Here is a 12,987-nt window from a genome sequence, read left to right as displayed (position 1 = left end):
AGACCTTATACATCCAGACCAAACGGGTTTTATGCCGGGTAAAAATACTTCGATTAACATCAGACGGGTCCAATCAGTAGTCCAATATAGCTCATTGGAACAAAATAACTCCTGGGCACTGGCATCATTGGATGCGGCCAAAGCCTTTGACTCTCTTGAGTGGCCCTTCCTATTAGCATATTTAAAAAAATACGGTTTTGGGGATAAATTCTTGAAGTGGGTAGGTTTATTATATATGAAACCCAAGGCCCGTATAATTGTTAAAGGCTCCATCTCTAAATCTTTTTCATTGTACAGAGGGACCCGCCAGGAGTGTCCCCTCTCCCCGGCCTTCTTTGCCCTCGCAATAGAGGCTCTGGCGATACGTGTAAGGTCCTCTGCTGACATTAAAGGCATAAATATAGCTGGTCGTGTGGACACCATTGGTCTATATGCTGACGACATGGTGATATTTATGGATAAGGCGGAGGTAACACTACCGCAGGTAATCGCTACTGTAGACAAATTCAGTAGACACTCAGGCCTATACATAAATTGGGACAAATCAGCATTGATGTCTCTCTCCCATATTCTGACGCCCGGCCTTGGGACCCTTTCCTCCCTCCCTATTGTACCTAGCTTTAAATACCTGGGTATACATATCTCTCGATGTAGTAGATCTGATCTACATCTTAATATATTCCTGTTGTTAGAATTCGTTAAATCTAAATTTGCAGCTTGGAGCAAACTTCCGTTGTCTGTAGCCGGCCGTGTCAACTTAATCAAAATGATACTGCTCCCTAAGCTCTGTTACTGTCTTCAACACAGCGCGGTGCTAATCCCTAAATTCTTCTTTACAAGTCTGAATTCTCAAATCACATCTTTCATATGGGGGAAATCCAGGCCCAAACTTAAACTGTCTACGCTGCAGAGACCAAAGCAGGGTGGTGGGGCTGCGTTGCCAGATTTTTATTTATATTACTTGGCTGGTCAGGTTAGAGCGCTCAATAAATGGATGCCCAATAATTGCCTTCCTAACTCTGAAAGTCATCTACTTCATGCGGCTCAAACTGACTGTCCACTGAACTTTCTAGAGTTGGAGAAAATTAGTATCCCTCGTATGCTACCCTTGCTTCGCTTGGCGCGGTCATTTTGGAGGCAAATAAAAAAAAACTGTAGGATTCATAGATATTGTGGCAGAGATGCCCCTGTGGAAGAATGGTTATTTCTCAACTCTATTGAATCACCCGTCAACCGACTTTTGGATTGGGCATGGTGTCTCTTCAATAGGTGATTTGTATGATGGTGGGGTGTTTGTGTCTTTTGAGCAATTGCAAACCAAGTATGATATACCGAGATCCCAATTTTTCCGATATCTACAGCTACGGTCAGCCGTACAATCATACATGAGACAGGCAGGTGTAGGTCGTGCTATATCCTCTTTACTCTTGATAGGAATTCTTAAATCGCAGGGCCCCCAAGGTCTTATCTCCTCCTTATATACCTATTTGCTATCTTCGGGAGCTATGTCTACTGTCAATTCTATTAAAGGGAAGTGGGGGGGACTTTTTTCTAGTATGCAAGAGGAGGAATGGGACGACATTCTTGAATCTCCAATTAAAGTATCTCCATCTGTTAACAACAGGATGACCCAGTTATACATACTACACCAATCGTACTTAACTCCGATAAGGCTCTTTAAGATGGGTCGGTTTCAAACATCTGAGTGTGTGCGATGCCGTGCTTTAGATGCAGACTTCATCCACATGATATGGAGGTGTCCTGTTGTTCTTCAATATTGGAGGGAGGTGACATCACTACTTGCATCATTGCTATCAATTCCAGTTCCCCTTGACCCACTAGTTTGTATATTTGGGGTATGGGAGGAGGAGACTTGGGATCATTACATTGATATTTTCTTACGCGAGACGCTCTTTATGGCACGGAAGGTATTGGCTTTGCGGTGGATGGGGAGCTCATATCCATCTACAAGAGCTTGGATTGATCTGGTTAATTCGATCATTCCATATGAACGCACGTTATATCAAAATAGAGGATGTCCGGGAAAATTTGAAAAGATCTGGGGTAGGTGGAAGTCTTCCCATCTTACCCTGTAGATTTATTGTGGGTTGGGGATTTCACGTGGGGGGGGGGGCACGAGGCATTGCGGCGAGTTAGTAGTTAGAGTACAGTTTTATTTCAGGAGTCCTGGTTTTATGAGCTTTCCTATTTACATAATTCATATGTTACAATTGACTCAATAATTCTAATAATCACAAGATAATGCTGGATATAGGTGAAAGTTGTGTTTTATTGTCTGCTTACCAATGCATGATTTATGTGTATCACATACTATGTTTAATAATCTTGGATGCAAAATGTATGTAACATTACTTATTTTGTTGCTAATAAACAAATTTTAAAAAAAAATGCCGGAAACCTCCACAAGAAATCTGTGCCCCTTGGAATGTTTTCCTGAATCCAAACACTCACTGGACTATGATCAGAAATCACCATATTCTCCATCACACTCTCCTTCGCTCTGGGTATCAGACTCTCATTCATCCAGATCTGATCAATACGTGACCAACTATCATGCGGATGAGAATAATGTGTAAATTCTCTGTCATAAGGATGTTGCAGATGCCATATATCTCTGAGCCCCAATTCCTCCTTTAACATGTGCCCATAATCCCCCTCCTCTCAACCTTCTGTTCCCTCACTCCTTCCAGGTTCTGTCTTCCGCGTGGCAAGGCACCCCGTTAAAAACTCCTCCCACAACTACCCAAGGTTCAGTATCATTCAGTATATTGCACTTCAAGGTCCTAAAGAAAAGGTCCTGATCTGAATTGGGAGCATACACATTATGTATGCTCAATCTCCCAAAGGGGGCCTGGATCACCAGATGCTACCATCTGCCCTCAGAATCATATTCCTCCCGTAACACCGAGTGATTAAAACTCTTACTCACCAAATTCAAGTTCCCCGCCCTCATGCCTTGTGCCGCTGAGCAAAACACTTTTCCCACCCACCACTTGTTAATTCTAAAGAAGTCTTCTTTCATCAAGTGCGTCTCCTGTAAGAGCGCTATATCAGCACCCTTCTTCTTTAAATGGCGCAAGATCATGGATCTTTTGCACGGCGACTGCAGTCCCTTGACGTTCCATGAAATTATATTAACCATAATCTATGTTGGAGATGGTCCCTCTAGATGGTCTCATTAAATAGCCCTCAACTGTTGCAGATGATGTCCGACTCACATTATAACCATTACCCTTTCTCCCCACCCCCTTCCCCCCATAGCAAAATTTAGAACTAAAACATGGAACTCCCCCAGCAGATTAAATTCCTGTACAATCTTTTGTTTGACTTCCCTTATTCTGGCTGCCACCCGCTCTCTCCCACCCCTACTTGTGCAGCTTATTATGCAATACCTAAACTCAAAATTATTAGTATTTCCGAGAACCACCTTCTCTCCCAATCGCTTGCCCTCTATCCGATGTATAACATTAGTGCAGAATATTAGTACCTTATTAAACCTGGAATGAGATAGAAAGAAGAAAAAAAAGGAGAGGGGAGGGACTGGGATTCGTTTGCAAAAATTCAGGCACCAACAATGAACGGCAAGATTAGGTTACATATTGATTCAGCAACTCAACTACCAGTCCATATTGTCAAAGGTTGCAATTGTGAAACTTTCCCAGTTTTTTCAACCTTTCCCTTTATTTCCTCCATAAATGTTGCCATCCCGGACTCTCTCAGGTTGTGATGCTCCCGTTGATCGGAGAAATTTGGCCATTTCCTCTGTTAGTGAAGGTCGCCATCGCAGGTGAACTATCTCCTTTCCCACGGAAGCTCTCTGTCTCCTCCATGCAACTCCTCCCTCCTTTCTGCAGATGGCAGCAGTTGCGATGTTGCCTCCTCATGGTTTTTGAAGTATGCAAATGATCCATCAGGATGTCGCACTTTCAGTGCGGCACGATACAGGAGCTGAAATCTTGTATTCTTATGGAAAAGTGCAGTACACACCCTGCTAAAGGTCTTTCTTCTCCTCGTGACCTCACCTAAGTAGTCACCAAATAGTCAAAGTTTGTGTCCCTTGATCTGTAGCGGTTGTCGTCTCTCTCTGAAGGCCCTCAATATCTCCTCAATATCTCCTCTTTATGTTTGCAATCCAGGTACTTGACAATGACCTCCACCTTTAGTGGCCTCTCTGGGTTCAGCCTGGTCCCTCAATGGGCCTATTCTGTGGGCTCTCTCCGCTCTGCAATCGTGATTAAGGCCTAGTGCTTGTGGGAGGTCATGTTCATATAAACCATCTAGCTGCCCTGGGGACACTGATTCCAGAAGTCCCATTATTCTCAAGTTGCTATGCCTAGAGCGATTTTCTAGGTCATCTATTTTCTCATGCAATTTATCTGAGAGAGCTGTCAAGTCCCGCATGTGCTTGTTCATAGTGTTTAAAGTGTCTTCAGAGTTTGATATTCTTTGTTGTTCAGCCCCTTTTATTCTGTGTTCCTGCCTTTCCAATTTTGCCTCCAATTTGAACAGGGCCCTTTGAATAGCAGACTCTATAGTGTCCTTAATTTCCTCAGCCAAGTATGCCGCCACCTCACTGGCCAAACGTCCATAGTCAATAGAACAAAGGTGCGCCTGTTGCGATTCTGATTTCTTTTGACTTGTACCCATTCTCTTCCTCCTGTCTCTACTTTCCCGGCTGGAACTTCTAAAGACCTCTCTACTCCTGCCATTATCCTCCCCAGAGTCTGCACAGGGCCACAAACTCACCTGGACAGGTACAGTAGATATCATTGGTGGCACAGGGAGTCTCCCCCCTCATCTTGCTGTGTGACTGTCACCTCCAGGGTTCTTTCACCGGGCTGCCTGCTTTCATTGAGATGGGTCTCCTCCCCCTGCCGCTGTTCTGAGCCCGTTCTCTGTGCCTTAGTATGTCTCTCAGGCTCTGCTTGCCTGGCTTTCATGCTCTCTCACCTCCCTCCTTTAGCATCGCCGGCTTCTTCCATAGGAGGGCGGGAAGATTTCTCTGCCGGCGCCATGTTGGATTTTGGCGTCTGCAGCTCTCCCGGGCCATCCCCTGATCCTGCACTCCGCAAGAGGTACCGCTCCATGCGTCTATGTTACCGGAGGTCATCCGCTGCATTCCTGGGTCCATGGCAGGCTCAGATGGCTCTGCAAATGTCGGCTTTGCAAAGGTGTAGCGGAGCTCTCCTTTCACACGACCACTGCAGCCAGGGCCGGAAGTCGGCCATCTGAAATTTCAGTTTTTCTTTTTTTATAAATTTTCAAAAATTACTACATTTTTGTTTTTTTTTCAGTTAAGATGGGTGCAGAGTGTACATTAATGAGAAAAAAATTAACTTTTTTGAATTTACTAAATCGCTGAAATGAAACAAAGAGTGAAAAATTTAAAGGGATCTGAATACTTTCCGTACCCACTGTAGATGGTTAACAGAACATGCATGCTCCCTCTTTAATCCCATTGGCACCCATAGATCGTGACTGTGTGTTACTGACGGTTGCCATGACAATCCAAGTAACATCCTTAGAGTCTGCCAGCTATAGAAACCCGTTCAGATGTTAGCAACATTTTAGTGGTAAAAATATAATTTCATTTTATGTTAATTCCTGAAAGGAACATGAAGTTTTCAATATATTGACATGTGCTCTTATTTAAAATGGTATCACTTTTGGGTGTTTTTCAATATACTGGTCCCCCAAAGGCACTTAAAAAATTAGTAGTAAAAAATTAAATATTAAATTTACATGAAAAATTGCTGCTAAACTCCCCTTCACGACCTTTGACGCAGCGTATGCGTCATGGAGGGATCGCGTCCCTGCAGATCGGGTGAAGGGGTTAACTCCCATTTTACCCGATCTGCAGAGACAGGGGGAGTGGTGCTTCAGCCCAGGGGGGGTGGCTTCACCCCCCCGTGGCTACGATCGCTCTGATTGGCTGTTGAAAGTGAAACTGCCAATCAGAGCGATTTGTAATATTTCACCTAAAAAACAGGTGAAATATTACAATCCAGCCATGGCCGATGCTGCAATATCATCGGCCATGGCTGGAAAACCTGAAGTCACCCCCCCCACACCCACCGATCGCCCCCCCAGCCCTCCTTTAGTCCTCCGGTCCCCTCCGTCCGCCTGCCGGCTCCCCCGTCCTCCTGTCCGCTCCCTCCTTGCTCAGGATCCCCCCCCCTGTGCTCCGATCACCCCCCCTGTGCTCCGATCCACCCCCCCACCGCCCCTTCATACTTACCGATCCTCCCGGTGTCCGGCCGTCTCCTCGCTGGGCGCCGCCATCTTGGAAAATGGCGGGCGCATGCTCAGTGCGCCCGCCGAATCTGCCAGTCGGCAGATTCCTTACAAGTACATTTTGATCGCTGTGGTAGGTTCTATCACAGCGATCAAAATAAAAAAAATAATAAATAACCCCCCCCCCCCCCTTATCACCCCCATAGGGACAATAATAAAATAAAGAATTTTTTTTTTTTTTTTCCACTAGGGTTAGGGTTAGAACTAGGGTTAGAACTAGGGGTAGGGTTAGGGGTAGGGTTAGGGTTACGGGTAGGGTTAGGGGTAGGGTTATGGCATGTGCACACAGAGCGGATCGGCCGCGGATCCGCAGCGGATCGGTAGCGGATTGGCCGCGGATCCGCAGCGGATTGGCCGCGGATCCGTAGCGGATTGGCCGCTGCGAATTCGAAGCAGTTTTCCATCAGGTTTACAGTACCATGTACACCTAAGGAAAACCAAATCCGCTGTGCCCATGGTGCGAAAAATTCCGTGCAGAAACGCTGCGTTGTATTTTCCGCAGCATGTCAATTCTTTGTGCGGATTCCGCAGCGTTTTACACCTGTTCCTCAATAGGAATCCGCAGGTGAAATCCGCACAAAAAAACACTGGAAATCTGCTGTAAATCCGCAGGTAAAACGCAGTGCCTTTTACCTGCAGATTTTTCAAAAATCGTGCGGAAAAATCTCACACGAATCCGCAACGTGGGCACATAGCCTTAGGGTTAGGGTTGGAATTAGAGTTAGGGTTGGAATTAGGGCTAGGGTTTGAAATAGGGTTAAGATTAGGCTTGTGGTTAGGGTTACGGATAGGGTTAGGGGTGTGTTGGGGTTACAGTTGTGGTTAGGGTTGGGATTAGGGTTACGGTTGGGATTAGGGTTAGGATTAGGGTTGGAATTAGGGTTACGGGTGTGTTGCGGTTAGGGTTGTGGTTAGGGGTGTGTTGGGGTTAGGGTTGTGATTAGGGTTATGGCTACAGTTGGGATTAGGATTAGGGGTGTGTTGGGGTTAGTGTTGAAGTTAGAATTGAGGGGTTTCCACTGTTTAGGCACATCAGGGGTCTCCAAACGCAACATGGCGCCACCATTGATTCCAGCCAATCTTGCGTTCAAAAAGTCAAATGGTGCTCCCGCCCTTCCAAGCCCCGACGTGCGCCCAAACAGTGGTTTACCCCCACATTTGGGGTACCAGCGTACTCAGGACAAACTGGGCAACAACTGTTGGGGTCCAATTTCTCCTGTTACCCTTGCAAAAATAAAAAATTACTTGCTAAAACATAATTTTTGAGGAAAGAACAATTATTTTTTATTTTCACGGCTCTGCGTTATAAACTTCTGTGAAGCACTTGGGGGTTGAAAGTGCTCACCACACATCTAGATAAGTTCCTTCGGGGGTCTAGTTTCCAAAATGGGGTCACTTGTGGGGTGTTTCTACTGTTTAGGCACATCAGGGGCTCTGCAAATGCAATGTGACGCCCGCAGACCATTCCATCAAAGTCTGCATTTCAAATGTCACTACTTCCCTTCCGAGCCCTGACGTGCGCCCAAACAGTGGTTTACCCCCACATATGGGGTATCAGCGTACTCACAACAAACTGGGCAACAAATATTGGGGTCCAAATTCTCCTGTTACCCTTGTGAAAATAAAAAATTGCTTGCTAAAACATCTTTTTTGAGGAAAGAAAAATGATTTTTTATTTTCACGGCTCTGCGTTGTAAACTTCTGTGAAGCACTTGGGGGTTGAACGTGCTCACCACACATCTAGATAAGTTCCTTGGGGGGTCTAGTTTCCAAAATGGGGTCACTTGTGGGGGGTTTCTACTGTTTAGGCACATCAGGGGCTCTGCAAATGCAATGTGACGCCCGCAGACCATTCCATCAAAGTCTGCATTTCAAATGTCACTACTTCCCTTCCGAGCCCTGACGTGCGCCCAAACATTGGTTTACCCCCACATATGGGGTATGAGCGTACTCACAACAAACTGGGCAACAAATATTGGGGTCCAAATTCTCCTGTTACCCTTGTGAAAATAAAAAATTGCTTGCTAAAACATCTTTTTTGAGGAAAGAAAAATGATTTTTTATTTTCACGGCTCTGCGTTGTAAACTTCTGTGAAGCACTTGGGGGTTCAAAGTGCTCACCACACATCTAGATAAGTTCCCTTGGGGGTCTAGTTTCCAAAATGGAGTCACTTGTAGGGAGTTCCTACTGTTTAGGCACATCAGGGGCTCTGCAAACGCAACCTGATGCCCGCAGAGCATTCCATCAAAGTCTGCATTTCAAAACGTCACTACTTCCCTTCCGAACCCCGACGTGTGCCAAAACAGTGGTTTACCCCCACATATGGGGTATCAGCGTACTCAGGAGAAACTGGACAACAACTTTTGGGGTCCAATTTCTCCTGTTACTCTTGCAAAAATAAAAAAATTCTGGGCTAAAAAAATATTTTTGAGGAAAGGAAACACATTTTTTATTTTCACGGCTCTGCGTTATAAACTTCTGTGAAGCACTTGGGGGTTCAAAGTGCTCACCACACATCTAGATAAGTTCCCTTGGGGGTCTAGTTTCCAAAATGGAGTCACTTGTAGGGAGTTCCTACTGTTTAGGCACATCAGGGGCTCTGCAAACGCAACCTGATGCCCGCAGAGCATTCCATCAAAGTCTGCATTTCAAAACGTCACTACTTCCCTTCCGAACCCCGACGTGTGCCAAAACAGTGGTTTACCCCCACATATGGGGTATCAGCGTACTCAGGAGAAACTGGACAACAACTTTTGGGGTCCAATTTCTCCTGTTACTCTTGCAAAAATAAAAAAATTCTGGGCTAAAAAAATATTTTTGAGGAAAGGAAACACATTTTTTATTTTCACGGCTCTGCGTTATAAACTTCTGTGAAGCACTTGGGGGTTCAAAGTGCTCACCACACATCTAGATTAGTTCCTTGGGAGGTCTAGTTTCCAAAATGGGGTCACTTGTGCGGGAGCTCCAATGTTTAGGCACACAGGGGCTCTCCAAACGCGACATGGTGTCCGCTAATGATTGGAGCTAATTTTCCATTCAAAAAGCCAAATGGCGTGCCTTCCCTTCCGAGCCCTGCCGTGCGCCCAAACAGTGGTTTACCCCCACATATGGGGTATCATCGTACTCAGGACAAACTGGAAAACAACATTTGGGATCCAATTTCTCCTATTACCCTTGGGAAAATAAAAAATTCTGGGCTAAAAATCATTTTTGAGGAAAGAAAAATTATTTTTTTATTTTCACGGCTCTGCGTTATAAACTTCTGTGAAGCACCTGGGGGTTATAAGTGCTCACTATGCATCTAGATAAGTTCCTTGGGGGGTCTAGTTTCCAAAATGGGGTCACTTGTAGGGGAGCTCCAATGTTTAGGCACACAGGGGCTCTCCAAACACGACATGGTGTCCGCTAACGATTGGAGCTAATTTTCCATTCAAAAAGTCAAATGGCACGCCTCCCCTTCCGAGCCTTGCCGTGCACCCAAACAGTGGTTTACCCCCACATATGAGGTATCGGCATACTCAGGAGAAATTGCCCAACAAATTTTAGGATCCATTTTATCCTGTTGCCCATGTGAAAATGAAAGAATTGAGGCTAAAAGAAATTTTGTGTGAAAAAAAAGTACTTTTTCATTTTTGCGGATCAATTTGTGAAGCACCTGGGGGTTTAAAGTGCTCACTATGCCTCTAGATGAGTTCCTTGGGGGGTCTAGTTTCCAAAATGGGGTCACTTGTGGAGGAGCTCCAATGTTTAGGCACACAGGGGCTTTCCAAACGCGACATGGTGTCCGCTAACGATGGAGATAATTTTTCATTCAAAAAGTCAAATGGCGCTCCTTCCCTTCCGAGCCTTACCATGTGCCCAAACAGTGGTTTACCCCCACATGTGAGGTATTGGTGTACTCAGGAGAAATTGCCCAACAAAATTTAGGATCCATTTTATCCTGTTGCCCATGTGAAAATGAAAAAATTGAGGCAAAAATAATTTTTTTGTGAAAAAAAAGTACTTTTTCATTTTTACGGATCAATTTGTGAAGCACCTGGGGGTTTAAAGTGCTCACTATGCTTCTAGATAAGTTCCTTGGGGGGTCTAGTTTCCAAAATGGGGTCACTTGTGGGGGAGCTCCAATGTTTAGGCACACGGGGGCTCTCCAAACGTGACATGGTGTCCGCTAAAGATTGGAGCCAATTTTTCATTCAAAAAGTCAAATGGCGCTCCTTCCCTTCCGAGCCCTGCCGTGCGCCCAAACAGTGGTTTACCCCCACATATGAGGTATCAGCGTACTCAGGACAAATTGGACAACAACGTCCGTGGTCCAGTTTCTCCTTTTACCGCTGGGAAAATAAAAAAATTGTTGCTAAAAGATCATTTTTGTGACTAAAAAGTTAAATGTTCATTTTTTCCTTCCATGTTGCTTCTGCTGCTGTGAAACACCTGAAGGGTTAATAAACTTCTTGAATGTGGTTTTAAGCACCTTGAGGGGTGCAGTTTTTAGAATGGTGTCACTTTTGGGTATTTTCAGCCATATAGAACCCTCAAAATGACTTCAAATGTGAGGTGGTCCCTAAAAAAAATGGTTTTGTAAATTTTGTTGTAAAAATGAGAAATCACTGGTCAAATTTTAACCCTTATAACTTCCTAGCAAAAAAAAAATTGTTTCCAAAATTGTGCTGATGTAAAGTAGACATGTGGGAAATGTTATTTATTAACTATTTTGTGTCACATAACTCTCTGGTTTAACAGAATAAAAATTCAAAATGTGAAAATTGCAAAATTTTCAAAATTTTTGCCAAATTTCCGTTTTTTTCACAAATAAACTCAGAAATTATCGACCTAAATTTACCACTAACATGAAGCCCAATATGTCACGAAAAAACAATCTCAGAATCGCTAGGATCCGTTGAAGCGTTCCTGAGTTATTACCTCATAAAGGGACACTGGTCAGAATTGCAAAAAACGGCAAGGTCATGAAGGGGTTAAACCTTCTAACATTCTAACATTTCAGAAATGGTGCTGATGTAAAGTGGACATGAGGTAAATGTTAATTATTAAAATATTTTGTTTAAAGATATAGAACATTCAAAGTCTGAACATTGCTATTTTTTTACATCTTTGGCAAATATCTGATTTTCATAAATAAAAGCAAAACATATCAACCTAAATTTATAACCATGATAAAGTACAATGTGTCAGGAAAAAAACCACAAACTTCAAGATCACTGGGATATGTTGGAAGCATTCCAGAGGAATTTGCGACATAAAATTACACATCAGATTTGAAAAATGTGGCTTGGTCACTAAGAGATTAAAGCGAAAAAACTTTGTACAGTATTGATATTTGTCCCTTTCTTGATTACCTTCAGCGCCCCTTGTTTGCCTCTCTCCCCCAGTCTGTGCAGGCTTACTCTTAGCTTGGAATTCTCCTCCTCCAGAATACTTATACGGATACTGTTTGCCTGAAGCTGTTTTTCCATGTCTTCCATAATGTCCCCAGTGCCTACAATGTAGGACAACATTGTTTTATATAATTTATTGTGTAATGGAAGCCTAAATACAATCATCAGATGTTTGTGGTGTTTAACAATTTATACTGAAAAACCATCATGTGAGCAGACTTGAAAAACTGGCATAAGACAGTTCAGAAAAGTCCACTGTAGGCTACTTGCATCATACAGGAAAGAAAACAACAGCTGTATTATTCTTCCTCTGTATATTTAGCTTTGCAGAAGAAAATGCAGAAGGACCATGCAGGAGCAGAGTTCTACTTGCTTCTGCATCTGTCACGAAATATCTCCAGGAAAAAATACAAAAAGTGAAGAATAAAAGACAGCAAGAGATAACAGTTGTGCCCAAAGATGGGAAAACTTTTCTTAAATTTTAAGGATGTCCATAATTAGAGGAGCAGACAGTGAAAAATGTTTGAAACAGTAAAACAGATCTTCCAGGCTGTTCAATAGCCGATGTACAATTAGTAGCGTTTATGGGTGATGACAGAGCAAAGTAATAGGAGTCAGGGAGTCCCAACAGCTCTGTAATGCAACACTCAATGGCGCACGTCAAGATTTTTTTCTAAATGTGAGGTATACAAAGAAACAGTCTGGACCGAAGAAAGATTACTAGTGCTGTATTACAGCTCCATGTATTTCAGAGGATGTGTAAAACCTTAATGGAGCAGTGCGCACGAGGCCTAATGCTACAGTAATCCACTTGTGCAGTCATGATTTTCTGACTATTACAGGGAATCTGTCATCAGCTTTTTGCCAACTAATCTGAGAGCAGCATAATGTAGAGACAGAAATCCTGATTACAGGAATGTATCGCTTACTGGGCTGCTTGCTTTAATTTTGATAAAATCACTGTTTTATCAGCAGGAGATTATCACTAGAGGACTAGTAAATCTGCTGCCATGTAGTCCTCCATATTCATGAGCTCTGTAAAACCGCGCCCCTTCCACTGATTGGCAGCTTTCCACCTATGTACAGTTCAATTAGTGTTGTGGGTGGAGCTACACAGAGCTCATCATTCAGAGAACTGGTAAATCTGCAGCGGATAAAACAATGATTTTATCAAAACTGCACCAAGCAGCCTAGTAATTGGTCTGCCCCTACATCATGTTGCTCTCAGATTAAGTAGCAAACATCTGGTGAGATATTCCCTTTAACCTTTCCGACCTG

The 12,987-nt window shown here is 43.7% G+C and overlaps 1 protein-coding gene across 2 annotated transcripts in view; it reads right to left on the bottom strand.

Moving 5' to 3' along the window:
• Nucleotides 1-12,987, bottom strand: part of CCDC157 (coiled-coil domain containing 157) — an 83,560-nt gene that overhangs the window by 16,214 nt on the left and 54,359 nt on the right. For both annotated transcript variants that reach the window (XM_077297302.1, XM_077297293.1), the window contains one exon: nucleotides 11,671-11,810. In XM_077297302.1, the coding sequence (XP_077153417.1) occupies nucleotides 11,671-11,810 (140 nt within the window). The remainder of the gene's footprint in view (nucleotides 1-11,670; nucleotides 11,811-12,987) is intronic.

The sequence above is a fragment of the Ranitomeya variabilis genome, chromosome 1 (genome assembly GCF_051348905.1).
Source record: "Ranitomeya variabilis isolate aRanVar5 chromosome 1, aRanVar5.hap1, whole genome shotgun sequence".
Classification (NCBI taxonomy): Eukaryota; Metazoa; Chordata; class Amphibia; order Anura; family Dendrobatidae; genus Ranitomeya; species Ranitomeya variabilis.
Note: the sequence above shows the minus strand (reverse complement) of the source record. Positions and strands in the feature narration are given on the sequence as shown.